This window comes from Somniosus microcephalus, chromosome 4 (assembly GCF_052327205.1).
Source record: "Somniosus microcephalus isolate GS21.2 chromosome 4, FLI_Smic_1.0, whole genome shotgun sequence".
Classification (NCBI taxonomy): Eukaryota; Metazoa; Chordata; class Chondrichthyes; order Squaliformes; family Somniosidae; genus Somniosus; species Somniosus microcephalus.
This window is the reverse complement of record NC_140990.1, coordinates 167936397-167954749: the sequence shown is the minus strand read 5'-3', so window position 1 is coordinate 167954749 and position 18353 is coordinate 167936397. Positions and strand designations below refer to the sequence as shown.

Sequence of the window (18353 nt, the reverse complement as noted above, 5' to 3'; positions counted from 1 at the left end):
GAATTCCTCCTCCACAGTATTGTTACTAATTTGGTTAGCCCAATCTATATGTAGATTAAAGCCACCCATGACAACTGCTGTGCCCTTATTGCACGCGTCTCTAATTTCCCGTTTAATGCCATCCCCAACCTCAGCATTACTGTTTGGGGATCTGTATACAACTCCCACTAACGTGGTGGTTAAACTCTCGCTTGTTGAAGATAGTCATTGCCTGGCACATGTGTGGCGCGAATGTTACCTGCCACTTATCAGCCCAAGCCTGAATGTCGTCCAGGTCTTGTTGCATGCGGGCATGGACTGCTTCATTAGCTAAGGAGTTATGAATGGCGCTGAACATTGTGCAGTCATCAGCGAACATCCCCATTTCTAACCTTATGTTGGAGGGAAGTCTTATGTTCATTAATTGATAGACATTCTTATTATGAACACAGCTAGCTTTTGCTAGACACTTTTATTGAGCACATGTGGACTAGGTACAGTATCTGTAGAGGCATCCATCTTGACTGCTGCCTTGTGGGTAGCCTAGTGCCTCATGGGTAATGTAGTCTTAATATACATACAGCTGGGTAGTGTAGTCTTATATACATACAGCTATATACAGCTCTACACGGCTCTACCTAGTGTCCACTATAGAATGACATGTTATTGATCATTACATCCCCCTTTCTTTGAGGTTTAACAAAATCAATATAATCAACTTTCAAGAAAACAATAAAGATAATATCAGTAACACTTTTGTTAGTGCTCTATAAACATAAACATTTTCAAAACAGTCAACACATTTTCAAAGCTTTACATTGTACTCAAAGATTAAGTCTATCAGGCTTTTTTACTTCACGTGTGGATCTTCTCAACACGGGTAAGTCTGATGTGTCTTCATGAGATTGTTCTGGCGGTGAATGACAAGATGCAGTTGCGGCATTGTCATCAATCTGGTCTTGAATAGTCTCTTGTGTTTTTAGGAGGGAACGGCGGTTCCTCCTGAGAATCTGTCCTTCCTCAGTTCTAACAGTGTATGACCTTGGTCCTACTTCCTCAAGAACTGTAGCTTTCCTGTTCCATGCATCTGGATCCTCAATCCTGACAACATCATCCCTTGTCAATGGTTTTAGAGTTTTGGATGACTTGTCATAGTATGATTTCTGTTTCAGCTTTAACAGTTGAAGTCTCTGTCTCAGTTCCTCACTTTGCTGTTCTTTTGCACAGTAGGGTAGCGTGGTGCGCAACTTGCGACCCATTAGTAGTACAGCAAGTGAAGAACCACAGTCTAAAGGTGAGGCTCGGTAGCTCAGCAAGGCGAGATAAGGATCAGACTTGCTTTCTGTCGCTTTCTTCAGTAGCTGCTTAAGAACTTGAACACCTTTCTCTGCCTTACCATTTGACTGAGCATACAAAGGACTGGATGTGATGTGCTGAAAGTCATAATGTGCTGCAAACTGTTGCCACTCCTTACAGTTGAAGCACGGACCATTGTCACTAACGGCAATCCTGGGAATTCCATGTCTGGCGAAGGTGGATTTCACATGCATTATGACACTGCTTGCTGTGGTGCTTGAGAGTAGCGCCATCTCAGGATAGTTAGAATAGTAGTCAATCACTATTAGATAGTCTTTACCATTTAAATGAAAAAGGTCCATACCAACCTTTTGCCATGGTGCTGTTGGTATGTCAGCTACTATCATTGGTTCCATTGCTTGTTTGTTTTGGTGTTTCTGACATGTCTCACATTTGGCTATCATGTTCTCAATGTCCTTATTTATGCCAGGCCAATAAACAGTGTCTCTTGCCCTCCATTTGCATTTTTCAATTCCGAGGTGTCCCTCATGAATCCTTTTGATCATGTCTTGATGTAGAGCCTGTGGAATGACTATTCTGTTCTGTTTTAGTAATAGTCCACTTGCGACACTCAATTCTGACCTTATGTGAAAATATTTTGGACAGGAACCTTTTGGCCAACCATTGTGAATGTTCTCTATTACTGTTTGTAACACTGTATCTTTTACTGTTTCTTCTGCTATTTGCTTTGATTTTGTGTCTGACACGGGCAGCGCAGCAGTGACCATACTCACATGAACATCCACGTCTTCTTCAGTGGAGCTCACATGACTCATTGTGGGTGCTTGGGATAGTGCATCTGCTAACACTATGTATTTGCCTGGTGTGTAGATCAGTTCAAAGTCATATCTTTGCAGCTTCATCATGAGTCATTGAATCCTTGGAGACATCTCATTCAGGTTCTTTTTTATGATGGCAACCAGAGGGCTGTGGTCTGTCTCAACTGTGAAGGTGGGAAGTCCATATATGTAGCCATGAAACTTTTCTAGTCCAACTACCAAGCCTAGACATTCCTTTTCAATCTGGGCGTATCGACACTCAGTATCAGTCATAGACCTGGAGGCATAGGCAACAGGCTTCCAATCTTCACCCTCTGCTTGTAGCAAGACCGCACCTAGGCCATCTTTTGATGCATCCGTTGACACTTTGATTCTTTTTGTTGGGTCAAAGAAGGTGAGCACAGGTGTGGTTGTCAGCACTGTTTTGAGGTTTATCCACTCTTGTTCATGTCTTTCTGTCCATGCGAACTCATTTGTTTTATGTAGCAGGTCTCGCAGACAGGCTGTCTTGGCTGACAAGTTAGGAATGAACTTTCCAATGAAGTTTATCATCCCCATGATGCATAGCACTCCTTTTTTGTCAGTGGGTCGGGGCATTTTGAGTATGGCGTTTACTTTTTCCATATCTGGCTCTATTCCTTTACCAGATAGATTATCTCCTAGGAAAGTGACTTCCTGGACGCCAAACTGACACTTGGCTTTGTTGAGCTTCAGTCCATTCCGGCGTATGCTCTGTAGCACTTTAGTCAGTCTCTCATTGTGTTCTTTCAGTGTGGAGCCCCAGATGATGATGTCATCAACATAGACCCGAACTCCTTCCAGACCTTCAATTATGTGTTCCATCGCTCTATGAAAGATTTCAGATGCAGATATTATCCTGAAAGGCATTCTGAGGAAACAATACCTGCCAAATGGTGTGTTGAAGGTACAGTATTTGGTGCTCTCTTCATCCAGTTTTAGTTGCCAAAATCCTTGTGAGGCATCGAGCTTTGTAAAGTATCTGGCACCTAACATTTCACTGGTGATTTCTTCTCGCTTGGGAATCTGGTAGTGTTCACGTTTTATGTTTGCATTTAAGTCCTTTGGATCCATGCATATTCTTAGATCATTGTTCTTTTTCTTTACACATACCATGGAGTTAACCCAGTCTGTTGCCTCTTCGACTTTCCTGATGACTCCTAGTGTGGTCATTCTGTCCAGTTCATTCTTGAGCCGGTCACGCAGGGGTGCTGGAACTCTTCATGGAGCATGTACCACTGGCTGAGCATCCTCCTTTAGCTGGATCTTGTAAGTGAATGGTAGAACTCCAAATCCTTTGAACACATCCTGGAAATTATTCACTACAGAATCCACCGAGTCACCTGGTCTGCTTATGGCACAGTTTATACGGTAGACTCTCTTGACCAGTTCTAAGTCCTCACAAGCTTTGTCACCCAGTAGTGAATCAAGTCTTTCAGCCACAACAGAAAACATGAGATGATGCACTTTGTCTTTGACTGTCACTTTGAGTCTGCATACACCTAAGCTATCTATTTTCTGTCCATTATAGTCCTTCAGTAGTACTGACTTTTTCTGTATTTTGGGCTTTTCTTTCATATTGTTAATGTCACTCATACTGATTAAGTTTGCTTTTGCCCCAGTGTCTAGTTTCAAGGTAACTAATGCTCCATTTACCTGCAGTGGGATCATCCATTTGTCCTCTTTTACTGCATTAACTTTATGTTCAGCATTGTCCATTTCTGAGGGCTGCACATTTTCTGTATCCTTTTTGAAATTGTCACATGACACCATTCCTACAAAAAACGTCTCACTTAAACCAGTGTCCTCATTTACATTAACTCGTTGCCCTTTCTTAGTTTGTACTTTTGAAAAACATTGTTTGGCAAAGTGATTCTTTCCATTACACTTTGTGCACATGTTTCCAAACACTGGGCATTGTTTTAACTGGTGTTTGTAACCACAGCATTTACAATTAAAAATTTCATCCTCCGATTGCTTTTCATTTCTGTTCTGCCCATGTTTCTTCCCCTTGTAGGACACAGCACCGACAGCAGCATTATCACTCATTACAATCGCATCATTATTGATTTCACTGAAAGTCTTCGCGTGCTTTCGAGCTAGCTCGCTGGCTTGGCATATTTTCACTGCATTTTCCAAATTTAGTTCGGTTTCTCTCAACAGACGTTCCCTGACTTTTTTATCATGAATACCAAACACAATCTGCACAAATCATGGATGATTTCAGCTCAGAGAAATTACATGTCTGTGCTTTCAGTTTCAGATCAGTTATAAAGCTATCAAAAGTCTCATTTTGCTGCTGTGTCCTTGAACAGAACATGTATCTTTCATAGGTCTCATTCTTTTTGGGAGAGCAATGTGCATCAAATTTTTTTAGCACATCTTCTAATTTTTCTCTGTTCTCCTCTGGATTAAATACAAATGTATTAAATACCTCTATCACCTGTGGGCCTGCAACCGTAAGCAGCAATGCTATCTTCCTTGCGTCTGGCTTCGTACCGAATCCGATGGCTGCAATGTAGAGTTCGAATTGTTGTTTAAGAGTCTGCCAATTGTAGTCGATGTTTCCTGTGAGTTTCAAACGCTCTGGTTGCTTCAAATTCTCCATGTCGCTTTTCACAATTTTCAGCAGATCTTCACCATCCTGGTACCATCTTATGTTCATTAATTGATAGACATTCTTATTATGAACACAGCTAGCTTTTGCTAGACACTTTTATTGAGCACATGTGGACTAGGTACAGTATCTGTAGAGGCATCCATCTTGACTGTTGCCTTGTGGGTAGCCTAGTGCCTCATGGGTAATGTAGTCTTAATATACATACAGCAGGGTAGTGTAGTCTTATATACATACAGCTATATACAGCTCTACACAGCTCTACGGCTCCACCTAGTGTCCACTATAGAATGACATGTTATTGATCATTACAGGAAGGTAATTGATGAAGCAGCTGAAGATGATTGGGCCTAGGACACTGCCCTGAGGAACTCCTGCAGCGATGTCCTGGGGCTGTGATGATTGACCTGCAACCACCACAACCATCTTCCTTTGTGCTAGGTATGACTCCAGCCAGTGGAGCATTCCCCCCGCCGATTCCCATTGACTTCAGTTTTACTAGGGCTCCTTCATGCTACACTCAGTCAAATGCTGCCTTGATGTCAAGGGCAGTCACTCTCACGTCACCTCTGAAATGCAGCTCCTTTGTCCATGTTTGGACTAAGGTTGTAATGAGATCTGAAGCCGAGTGGTCTTGGCGGAACCCAAACTGGGCATCAGTGAGCAGGTTATTGGTGAGTAAGTGCCGCTTGATAGCACTGTCGATGACACCTTCCATCACTTTACTGATGGGGCGGTAATTGGCCGGATTGGATTTGTCCAGCTTTTTGTGGACAGGACATACCTGGGCAGTTTTCCACATTGTCGGATAGCTGCCAGTGTTGTAGCTGTACTGGAACAGCTTGGCTTGAGGCACGGTTAGTTCTGGAGCACAAGTCTTCAGCACCATAGCCGAGATGTTGTCGGGGCCCATAGCCTTTGCTGTATCCAGTGCGCTCAGCCGTTTCTTGCTAGCACGTGGAGTGAATCAAATTGGCTGAAGACTGGCTTCTGTGATGGTGGGGACCTCAGGAGTACACCGATATGGATCATCCACTCGGCACTTCTGGCTAAAGATGGTTGCAAACCCTTCAGCCTAGTCTTTTGCACTCACGTGCTGGGCTGCACCATCATTGAGGATGGCGATACTCATGGAGCCTCCTCCTCCCATTACTTGTTTAATGTTTCACCACCATTCACGACTGGATGTGGTAGGACTGCAGAGCTGTGATCTGATCCGTTGATTGTGGGATCGCTTAGCCCTGTCTATAGCATGCTGCTTCCACTTTTTAGCATGCATGTAGTCCTGTGTTGCAGCTTCCCCAGGTTGACACCTCATTTTTAGGTACACCTGGTGCTGCTGTGGCATGCTCTTCTGCACTCCTTATTGAACCAGGTTTCAGATGATCCAATGTCATGTGATCAAATGGATGGCCCCTCCAGTAATATATCACATCAGTGTTGGGGGGAGGGGAAACCCTCTGCAAACCCTGCCATTGCCGCTACAGCCAGCCTCCGCAACTCCTCCTGCATTTCTGCTCCGCGCCAGGGACCGACCCCCCAGGCCACATTCATGCCCTGTCCCCATGCCCGGCCTCCAGGCCGCCAGTCAGCCCGAGGCCCCGCCCCCGGGCAGTCAGTCAGCCCGAGGCCCCGCCCCTTGGACATCAGTCAGCTCGAGGCCCCGCCCCTTGTCCACCAGTCAGCCCGAGACCCCGCCCCCGGACCGTCAGTCAGCCCGAGGCCCCGCCCCATGGCTATCAGTCAGCCCGAGACCCCGCCCCCGGGCCGTCAGTCAGCCCAAGGCCCCGCCCCCGTGTCGTCAGTCAGCCCGAGGCTCCGCCCCTTGTCCAACAATCAGCTCGAGGCCCCGCCCCCGGGCCGCCAGTCAGCCCGATGCTCCGCTCCTTGTCCCATCAGTCAGCCCGAGGTTCCGCCCCTTGTCCATCAGTCAGCCCGAGGCTCCGCCCCTTGGCCGTCAGTCAGCCCGAGGCTCCGCCCCGACCCCTCCCCGGCTGCTGTTTTGGCGGGCCAGGTTGAGCCGGGTTGCCGCCAGATGAAGCGGCGATGTCGGGCCCAGTTGTTGAACCGGGGCTCGGGGTGAGGCAGGCCTGGGTTCGGACCAGCGAGGCTCTTGCCGCGCTCCAGAGGATGCTGCAATGCTCGGGCTGGTAACTGGCGCCATTCTAGCGGGCGGGGGCAGTGCGCATCTCAGGCCGCAGACCCCTGGCCCCGGTTCGGACCCCGGACCTCACCCACAGACCCTCTGTCAAGGGCCGGGGGTCAGCCACAGTCAGGGGCCGGGGGGTCAGTGCACTGGGCTCGGCCGGGGGTCAGCCACAGTCAGGGGCCGGGGGGTCAGTGCACTGGGCTCGGCCGGGGGTCACCCACAGTCAGGGGCCGGGGGGTCAGTGCACTGGGCTCGGCCGGGGGGGTCACCCACAGTCAGGGGTCGGGGGGTCAGTGCACTGGGCTGGGCTCGGCCGGGGGGGTCACCCACAGTCAGGGGTCGGGGGGTCAGTGCACTGGGCTGGGCTCGGCCGGGGGGGTCACCCACAGTCAGGGGTCGGGGGGTCAGTGCACTGGGCTGGGCTCGGCCGGGGGGGTCACCCACAGTCAGGGCCGGGGGTCAGTGCACGGAGCTGTGCCTGGAGTCACCCACAGTCAGGGACCGGGGGTCAGTGCACTGGGCTCAGCCGGGGGTCACCCACAGTCAGGGGCCGGGGGGTCAGTGCTCTGGGCAGGGCCGGGGCTCACCCACAGTCAGGGGCCGGGGGGGTCAGTGCACTGGGCTCGGCTGGGGCGGTCACCCACAGTCAGGGGCAGACGGTCAGTGCACTGGGCTCGGCCGAGGGTCACTCACAGTCAGGGGCCGGGGGGGTGCATTGGGCTCGGCTGGGGGGTGTCACCCACAGTCAGGGGCCGGGGTCAGTGCACTGGGCTGTGCCGGGACTCGCCCACAGTCAGGGGCCGGGGTCAGTGCACTGGGCTCGGCTGGGGGGTCACCCACAGTCAGGGGCCGGGGTCAGTGCATTGGGCTCGGCTGGGGGGTCACCCACAGTCAGGGGCCGGGGTCAGTGCACTGGGCTGTGCCGGGACTCACCCACAGTCAGGGGCCGGGGTCAGTGCACTGGGCTCGGCTGGGGGGTCACCCACAGTCAGGGGCCGGGGTCAGTGCACTGGGCTCGGCTGGGGGGTCACCCACAGTCAGGGGCAGGGGTCAGTGCACTGGGCTGTGCTGGGACTCACCCAAAGTCAGGGGCCGGGGTCAGTGCACTGGGCTCGGCTGGGGGGTCACCCACAGTCAGGGGCCGGGGTCAGTGCACTGGGCTCGGCTGGGGGGTCACCCACAGTCAGGGGCCGGGGTCAGTGCACTGGGCTGTGCCGGGACTCACTCACAGTCAGGGGCCGGGGTCAGTGCACCGGGCTCGGCTGCTGGCTCCACCCTAGGGATTCGAGCCTCTTTATCTGTGCCTGTAATGCCAGCCACCAGCCACCTGAGACTGCCCTTCTCGCTAGCAGGCAGTTGAGCAGGCGGTGCGGTCAGCGGGCACTGTTCTGCAAAGTGGGTTTGTGGCTTTTTGCCCCGGTTGGGAAACACCCGGCCCACGACGCGGCCGGTCGACGGTCCGGGAGTGCCATCCCGTCTCCCGGATGTTAAAGCCGAGGTCCTGTCTGCCTGCTCAGGTGGATGTAAAAGATCCCACGGCTCTGTTTAAAGGACAGCAGGGGTTTCTCCCCATGTTCTGGCTAACTTTCCTCCCTCAACCAACTTCACTAATGGATTAGAAGGTAGCAAATGTAAGCCCGCTGTTCAAAAATGCGGGAGAGAGAAAACCGGGAACTACAGACCAGTTAGCCTGATATCAGTAGTAGGGATAATGCTAGAATCTATTATTAAGGAAGTGGTAACAGGGCACTTAGAAAATAATAGTGGGATTAGACTGTCAACACAGTTTTATGAAAGGTAAATCTTGTTTGACAAATCTATTGGCCCAGAAATTCGGGTCGGGGGCTTCCCGCGGGTGCAAGCCCCCGACCTACACTTATATAGCACGCCAGCAGTTGACCTCTTAGCCTGCGTGGAATTCCTCTCCGAGGCCTGTCCCAGAGGCCGGTGCACTATGCTGGCGTGTCCCAGGGCCGTAGTTAGTGCGAAGCATCCCCTGGGATCACGTGAGCAACAGGCAGCCAATCGGAGCAGGGAATGCTCCATTCATAAGTCTTGACAGATAGACCTGTCAAAACATATAAATGCTGAGGCTGTAAAACTGTACTTTACCTTCAAATAAATTTAAAAAAAACATCACACTTTGTAAATAAACTACAAATGGCATTAAATAACTATTTTAAACAAAAATTTAAATTTTTGAAAAAAGTAATTTTATAAAAAAAGGGGCTAAAAATCAACTTACCTTGCTTTAAAGTATTTAAAAGTAAAAAACCTGTGGAAAAAATGTTTTAATTTTAAATAATTGACCACTGAAGTCCTTACGGTTGCTTTTTACATTTCTAAAATGTACAGACTTACCCGCACGTTAAAACCTGAAAAAAAAAGGAAGTTCAACGCGCACGCGCAGACTCCCGCGCGCACGCGTTCGACCTCTGAACCCCTTGGTTCAGAGGATCGGAAGTGCCGGTTTCCCGTGCATGCGTAGTGCATGCAAGATTCCGGCACTTCCATCGGGTCCACGCGTGAGTACTCCGTCCGTACTCGCACGTTGGGACCCGAATTTCTGGGCCATTAGTTTTTTGAGGGTGTAACTAGCAGGATAGCTAAGGAAAACCAGTGGAAGTAGTGTGTTTGGATTTTCAGAAGGCATTCGATAAGGTGCTGCACTATATATACATACATATGCAGGAGTGTTATATCTAGTAATACACGGTGTGTATATATAATATATATACAGAAGTGTTATACCCAGTAACACGGTGTGTTGTGTATATATATGATATATACAGGAGTGGTATACCCAGTTACACATGGTATGTTGTATAATATTTACAGGAGTGTTATACCCAGTTACACATGGTGTGTTATATAATGTACTAGCAGGGTGGGGGGGGGCCAGGCATTGCCAGGGCAGTTTAGAGAGCCGCGCGGATGACGGCCGGCCGCTGCTGCTCCCCCGCTCTGTGTCGGCCCGCGCGGTTGACAGCCGCCCGCTGCCGCTCCCCCGCTCTGTGTCTCGGGCTGAGCGGTTGTGAGGCCCGGGCCGAGTGACCCCAACTCACCTCCCGCTTCGGCGGGCCGACGCAGTCTCGGGCCGCGTGGTTGACGACCGCCCGCTGCCGCTCCCACGCTCTGTGTCTCGGGCGGAGCGGTTGTGAGGCCCGGCCCGAGTGACCCCAACTCACCTCACGCTGCGGCGGGCCGATGCAGTTGAGTTGAGAAAAAGCAGGGGAAAAATGGCGGCGAAGTTTCGGGAGGCTGCAGGATTAGGTCCCGCCCGTGACGCATCGATTGGTCAACCATCATGTCACTGAACTGTAGGATTGGTCAGCCATCACGTCACTCAACGCTAATGAGCGGTAGGATTGGTCAACCGCTAATGAGCAGATTTTTGAACATTTTTTGTATACTGTCCGAACAATTTTTGTCTAACCAAAAAGTAAATACGCCTATGACACTCCCCTGATCATCAGCTTTCTTTTGATATATGTGTAGGTACGCTCTATAACTTTTGAGTGTATAGCGGACAGATGGACGGACCGCTTTAGACTAGCTGGGGGGGGCCCGGCGTTGCCAGGGCTTTTTTGGGCCGCGCGGTTTACGGCTGGGCGCTGCTGCTCCCGCGCTCTGTGTCACTCTCCCCCTGCCCCTCCCCCTCCCCCTCCCCCTGCCCCTCCCTCTCCCCCTGCCCCTCCCTCTCCCCCTGCCCCTCCCTGCCCTCCCTCCCGGCCCCCCTCGCTCGCCCTCTCCCTCCCGGCCCCCCTCGCTCGCCCTCTCCCTCCCGGCCCCCCTCGCTCGCCCTCTCCCTCCCGGCCCCCCCCTCTCCCGTCCCTTCCCCCCCCCCCCTCGCCAGCTCATGGGATTGGGATGATATATTAGCATGGATTAAGAATTGGTTAACGGACAGAAAACATAGTCGGAATAAATGTGCCATTTTCAGGATGGCAAGGTGTAACTGGTGGAGTGCCGCAAGGATCAGCGCTTGGGCCTCAGCTATTCACAACAGATATCAATGACTTGGATGAGGGGACCAATTGTAATATATCCAAGTTTGCTGATGATACAAAGCTAGGTGGGAAAGTAAGCTGTGAGGAGGACACAAAGCCTGCAAAGGGATATAGCCAGGTTAAGTGAGTGGGCAAGGTGGTGGCAGATAGAGTATAATGTGGGGAAATGTGAAATTATCCACTAGGAAGAATGGAAAAGCAGAATATTTTTAAAAAGGTGATTAACTAGTAAATGTTGGTATTTAGAGGGATTTGGGTATCCTTGTACACGAATCACAGAAAGTTAACAAGACAGAGATCAATAGATTTTTGAGCACTAGGGGAATCAAGGGATATGGGGATAGAGCGTGAAAGTGGAGTTGATGTAAAAGTTCAGCCATGGTTTTATTGAATGGCAGAGTAGGCTCGAGGGGCCATATGGTCTACTCTTGATCCTAATTCTTATGCTCTTCTGTTAACACACCCAAAAAAACAACCCAGATGATCTGGTCATTTATTTGTTGTGTGTACTGTAGCTTTCATGCATGATTCAAAATATTTTCCTAAACAGATACCAAAATAGAAAAGCATAATTCATTGTAAGATTTTCTTATGGGTTTTGTGTGGTGCATTTTCTGCTTTCGATAGGTCTTTGTTTGAGCTCTTGCACATGGAGAGCAGCGTATATATTGTTTACTGTACAGCATGTGTCTTGATCATTCATAAATGTTTCTCTATTTCAGTTGCAAACTGCTGCAGGAGCCTGTCTGTCCTGGAGGCTGTGAGCATGTATTTTGCCGGTAAGCACATAGCATAGGATGGGTTGTCAAATTCTGACCACAAATGAAATTGCTAGTAAGTATGCTGTTGACTTGTTCATGTTACTATAACCTGGTGTATGGGAGCTGCTATTAACCATAAAGTGCCAATGAGCGGAGTGATCCCACAACCAACAGATCAGGTCAAAGCTCTGCAACCCTGGTACATCCAGTAACGAATGGTGGCACACAATTAAGTAACGAATGGGAGGAGGAGGCTCCATGACACCCCTATCCTCAATGATGACCGAGCCCAGCACGTGCGTGCAAATGACGAGGCTGAAGCATCTGCAACCATCTTTAGCCAGAAGTGCCAAGTGGATGATCGTTCTCGGCCTCCTCCTGAGGTCCCCACCATCAACGATGCCAGTCTTCAGCTATATCAATTCACTCCACGTGACATCAAGAAACAACTGAATGCAGAGGACGCAAAGCTACCGGCCCTGACAACATTCGACTGTAGTGTTGAAGAACTATGCTCCAGAACAACCGGCCACATTTCCAGTACAGTTACAACCCTGCCATCTACCTGACAATTTTGAAAATTGCCCCGGTATGTCCTTTCTGCAAAAAGCCGGACAAATCCAATTACTGCCCAATCAGCCTACTGTCAATTATCAGCAAAGTGATGGAAGGTGTCATCAACAGTGGTATCAAGTGGCACTCACTCACCAATAACCTGCTCACCGATGCCCAGTTTGTGTTTCGTTAGGGCCACTCTGCTCCAGATCTCATTACAGCCTTGGCCCAAACATGGACAAAAGAGCTGAATTCCAGGTGTGAGGTGAGAGTGATTGCCCTTGACATTAGGACAGCATTACTCAGTGTGGCATCAAGGACCTTGAGTAAAACTGAAGTCAATGGAGATGAGGGGGAAAATGCACCAGTGGCTGGAGTTGTACCTGGTACAAAGGAAGATGGTTGTTGGCCAATCATCTCAGCCCCAGAACATTGCTGCAGGGGTTCCTCGGAGTTTAGGGGTTAGGTGGCTTGGTCTGGTTGGTTGCTGGATAGCAGTGATATTAAAATAGTATTGGGATTCTCTGAATATGTGAAGTGTATATATTTCCTGCTTACACGCTGCTCTTATGAGACATGTCAGCCAGTGATTTAGGTTTATTTTTTTGTAAATACATGAAGAGGAATACTTCAATAAAATTGATAGTTTGCACGAGTAGAATATTGTATTTTCAGAACAGCCTGCCTCATTCCTTTGGCTAACCACCTATGGTGTCCCACAGTGTCTGACACATCTTGTAGCTAGCATGCTGTTGGGGACTATACAATGAGAAAAATAATAATGCATTGACAAAGTATACGTTTGTACTAAGTCAGTAGTCTTCAAACTTTTCTGTGTGGGAAACTTCTATCAGTGTTGACACACTCCTGGGGGACCCCTTGTAAGTATTCACACATATACACAAAGCTCTCCGGGAGAGACGCTTTTCACTGAGCAGGTGAGAGTTGAAAGCCTTGGGTGGTAACTACTTCTGCCAAGGGTAGGAGGAGGTGCATAAAAGGCTATTCTAATTTCTGAAAGCCTATATCACCTTATCCAAAGAAAAACAATGGTATTGGAGGAAAGAATCAACAAACCCCTTGCTCCCACCCAGAAATTTCTTGACAGATTGGCATAAATCTGAGGACCTTGGGGACCCTTTTCGAGTTTCAGAACTTCAGTTTGAAAACCTATGTGTTAACCTCCATATAGTAAACATGGAGAGTGCTGGAAATATGCAGCAGGTCGGTCAGCTTCTAAAAAGGAAAAATACATGCTGATCTATCAGCTTGAAATCCTTCACCAGAACTGATAAGGGAAAGTGAGGACAACTGCTGGCTTGGCTATCTTGCATTCCTTTATCTCAAAACACTACCTTTTCTCGTTGCGGATGCTGACCAACCTGAGAAGTATTTTCTGTTTTTTTATTTCAGATTTCCAGCGTTCAATGTTTTGCTTTTTAACTTTATGTAAGTCTTGGCCAAAATCAACACAGAGGACCACAGTGTTGTATAATGTAAGATAAGGTAGCATTCCTGCTTACTGCTGAAACCCTTTGTATATTGGGTGTGTTAGGAAATGTAATTGCGAAATGCCCAGATCTCTCAGGATTTCACAACAGCTCAGCCCAGACAGTTTGACTGCAGTGATTTCCACAAGGTGCGAGATTCGAAGGCCCAATACAGTGGCTTTCTAAAGTTTTGTTAAAGTGCAGACATCTTTGCCATTGTCAAAGTTTTCTACATTTGAAAAGAACGAAAGACTTGCATTTCTATCGCGCCTTTCACGGCCTCAGGACGTCGCAGAGCACTTTACAGCCAATGAAGTACTTTTGAAGTGTAGTCACTGTTGTAATGCAAGAATAATATATTGATATTGATAAATGATTGTTTGATTTTATGGAATTTTCTGAGAAGTAGCCATTTGCTGCTTCTGTTTCAGGATAGCTATAGGGGAGCCAGAATAGGCCTAAGCCTGGGATAGTGGGTTTGATTAACAGCTCTGTCTTGAGACCTTTTGAGAAGGGGACATGTCATTGATGGGTTGGTGTCCTCTTTGACGGTCATGATAATTATAGCTGAGGAAAGATGTGTCCATCCATAATGATCTTAAAGTCCCCCCCTACTGCAGCAGCCAATTGGTTCTTGGTTTTTTTTTGGTCTTGGGCTATAGGCAACACTGACAAAGCAGTACTTTTTATTGCATTAAGAGTCAATCACATAGCGTGAGACTGGAATCATGTCGTATGTTGATGGCTTTGTTATTTTGTGTATCTGAGAGAATAAAGTAATGTACATTTCACTGTTTCCTGTTCGTTCATCTGTCTTGTACAAATGAAAACAGGTGTTTCGAAGCCTGAGTACTTGGTAGGAATGATGAGTCAGTCCACTTTAGAAGAGGGGGGGAATCACGTAGCCAGTGTATAGAGTTACGATCCATGGGTTTATTGTTCACCTAGATATTGGGATGAAAACGGTGCCCTTCATTTCAGAGGGGCCCCGAGGGGGGCTGGCCGGTGGCACTGAATCCAAGGGAATATCCAGCTGCTAAACCCAAAAATGTGACAATCAGAATCGTGAAAACAAGCCATCGCTCACTGCGCTAACTATTTTGAAAGTGAGACTCTGTAAATGACTGTCATTCCTGACCAATGTGACATAAACTATTTTAACTGAATCAAGGCCTATTTCTCAATAAATACATGTGGTGCTGTAATGAGGAGTTTGTTTTGGTGCCCTGTTCAACATTCCTCTTTGCCTCAGCCAAAAAAAAAATTAGCTGATCCTCCATCTCGTTGCTGCTTACTGGGATCTTGCTGTGCAGAAGATGGCCATGACTTTTCCCTACAGTCACAGTATTTCAAAGTGATTGCATGTGGAACTCTTTCAGATGCTTCTGAAACGTGATAAGGTGCTATGTAAATGCCAGCCTTTCTTCACACTGTTATCATTGAACAGTGTTTTTAACAACTGAAACAGATGCCTGCCTGTGCAGGCAGATGTGTGCACACATACTCCATATGCAAAAGTTGTGATGGTTTTTTATGTCCTCATTATGTTCCTCAACTGGAAGGACAGTTTTAAATGGCCCATTACTTCATTTAACCTCGATAATTCACTCCCTCGCACATATACACACACACACACATATATACACACATTTCCCCCTCCCCCCCCCCTCCTTTTTCTGATTGTACTATATCTGCCCGTTTCTTATTTTGAAGACTGGTCCATACATGGAAGGATAATTTGTCTGTTTTCTCCCCAGGTGCTGACTGACCTGCTGAGTACTTCCAGCGTTTCCTGTGGTTTTTCAGATTTCCAGCATCTGCAGTATTTTGCTCTTTAATTTCATTCACTTAGTTCCCAGCCTTGGTAGGGTTGTTGGGAGGCACAGAGTAGAGCCCAGGTGCACTCACTTGGAATAAGAGGAAGATTGCAAGGCTAATTGTCCCATGGTACCTGCTGCACATCACCCAGGGGCTGGCGGCAGAGTGGTATTGGGGTAGTATTGAGAATGAGATGCCTGCCACCTCTTTTGTTTGGGGAATGATGGGTGTTGTGATGAATCTAGGGAGAGGGAAGGAAGAAAGGGGTAATAAACTAGTGGTCTGACAAATTGTAGATGGTTTGAATATTGCGTGTGATTCTGAAGTCTGCTGTTTTTACAGAGTTTGTGTTGCTGATTCTCTTGGGAATGGCTGTCCAGTATGTCGCACTCCAGCTTGGGTGAAAGATCTGCAGCCAAACCGACAGCTGCACAATATGGCCCACCTGTGCAGCCAGCTTCGAGCTCTGCTGGATAACAAAGGCTCTCCAGGTGAGGCTAGAACTTGAGAATGGTGTTTGCCAGTGACAGCCTGATACAGACTCCTGTTCAGATTGAAAGGAAATTATCCTGATTCTGCTACTTTTAAAAAGCTTAGTTTTTGCCTGTGTGACTGAATTATTCTCACTTATTTTCTCTTCATAAATGCACGTATGTGTATCTTGACACAATGTTAAAACACTTAGTTAAGTTGGAATATTTCTGAAAATAATCTGTTGAGGTTTGGGTCCTTTACTGGTGAGTGTCTGGGAATTTCCCGGGTTTGATCTATGTTAGTGCTGAATTAGTTGATTTCAGCCTGAGTCGGGAGGAGGGAATTGGCCCGGGTTCCCGTGCCCCATGCTGCAGTGTGTTGTAGGGTATTTGTTTTTACTCTCTTAACTCTAATCATAGGTAAGATCAACCAAGACTTTAAACTTTTCTAACTAATGGTTTTATTAACATTAAAACAGTACAGGTTTGCAGATAGAGATGTATACAACCTTTAAATCATTAGTACAATGCAAAACTTAGAATGGCCGATTCGTCTGCTTGGTGAGCACTGCAAGGTTAATCCTCCGCCAACATCCTGCGTGGTAAGAAGTTAATAATCCACTGACTTCCTGCGTCGCATTCTTCTGGTCTGACTCGTGTACTGTGCGCTGGACAGTCTCGTGGACTGTCTCTTATACCATTCTCGAACCCCTCTTGATAATTTTCCATTCTCTTTCCCATGGTTGCACAGGCTGATGCTACCATACAGCAGTGTGTGTGTGTGAGATTGGAAAGCAGAATTTTCAAACTTCTTTAGAAATTGCTTCCTTATTATTTTAAAATGTGCCTAATGTGATGTGTTAATGTTACTGAGAGAGTAATTTGCTCAGCTGTTGAACTTGATTTGCCCCTGCATCAATTTGCCAAAGTAGAGACTGGGATAAAACTCCATCGGAATTATTTAAACCCTATTGTTCTTTAGTTATACGCCAACCGTAAAATGTTAGACATTAATAACAAGCTCAGGGGTTCGGTCATCTAACTGAGAGTGGTACTTGAACGGCTTATTACTGTTGTCTTAGTTCCTGGATGTGTTGTATCAGAACACTCCAACTTGTGTTAAAATGGGGATTGGGTTTAATCTGCTTCGTGGCATTTTCTTTTTTTTATGTTTTGCTGGTTATGGGTATCATGTTGGACAGTGATGAATGGCAGGCTCCTATAGTCTAATTATGTGACTTGAGCTGAAGGGCTATTGTATGAAATGATTTGAACTGCAGTGACACCAGGTTTCATTTCACTGCACGTTACAACATGTTATAATGGCTATGTACGTTTCCCGTAACCAAGCAAACATTTCCTACATCGCTGCCTCTTCCACTCAGGTGATGAGTTGTGCATGAAGACATTTGTTACATTTATAGCATTAGGTTGAAGAAACTATGACCCCGATTTTTAAAAGGGGGTCGGGAACGGTGCAGGTGAGCCCCAAAGTGGCTGATCATAACGGCAGGGCTTCATTTAAATAAAAGTTCCTGGAGTCCCACCCGACACCTGGCCAAATTAAACACCTAGCTGGCGGGCAGGAATGGGACTTTGGCGCAGGAGGCTGGGCACCTGTGGGAATGGTCCCTGGCAGTCAGTAGGAGCGGAGGCTGGAGGTGATCAGGGGCGGGTGTAGATGTAATGGGGGGGGGAGGGGGGGGGATTGGGTGCAGATGCGATCGCTGGGCTGGCCATTCCATGGCGATTGGGGAGTGGGGGTGCCGGGGCTGTGGAGGCCCATGGACTCCTTGTGGAGTCTGGGGGGGGGGGGGCGCACTCCTGCTCCTGGCCCACAAGGACTTCTGACAAAAGTATATTCTTGAAAGTTGCCATGGCTCGGCAGCCGGGCTGCAGGCAGTATGGGACTCTTTTTCCCCCCCCCCCCCCCCCTGACATTTAGTTAAGATCATGTCGTGACACCGATGACCTCATCAGGCCGCTACTTTTGAATGTTAAGTAGGATCCAATCTGCTGGCAGCAGAGCCTCGGCCGACTTGAAAGATGAGATGGTGCTGGAGAGCGACCGCCGGCTGCTCAGTGGACTCGGCCTAATTTTATCCCCTTCCCTTGCTCCATTGCTGACCGAGAGTGGTTAAGATCAAGCCCAATGTTCCTGGATTGAATGCCCTACTTGTGTTGTCAGAAGTTTGCATTGCAGTCTATTCTGTACCTGCTGCAGTGCACCATTTTTTTTTTTTTTTACATTTTAATTAGAAGCTAAAATGTAAGTTTAATTAGTCGTGCCAGTTGTGATACGAGATGGATTATGTCAATAGTGCCCTTTTTGTTAGTTTGGTAAGTTG

General features: G+C 47.8%; 1 protein-coding gene across 2 annotated transcripts in view; it reads left to right on the top strand.

Moving 5' to 3' along the window:
- Positions 1-6728: 6728 nt before the first annotated feature.
- The window catches only part of bard1 (BRCA1 associated RING domain 1), a 188041-nt gene continuing 176416 nt past the window's right edge, over positions 6729-18353 (top strand). The window contains exons 1-3 of one of the 2 annotated variants that reach the window (XM_085985431.1): positions 6729-6899; positions 11631-11687; positions 15875-16023. In XM_085985431.1, the coding sequence (XP_085841557.1) occupies positions 6796-6899; positions 11631-11687; positions 15875-16023 (310 nt within the window). In that variant the 5' untranslated portion in view covers positions 6729-6795. The remainder of the gene's footprint in view (positions 6900-11630; positions 11688-15874; positions 16024-18353) is intronic. The other variant, XM_085985430.1, reaches the window with a different exon arrangement.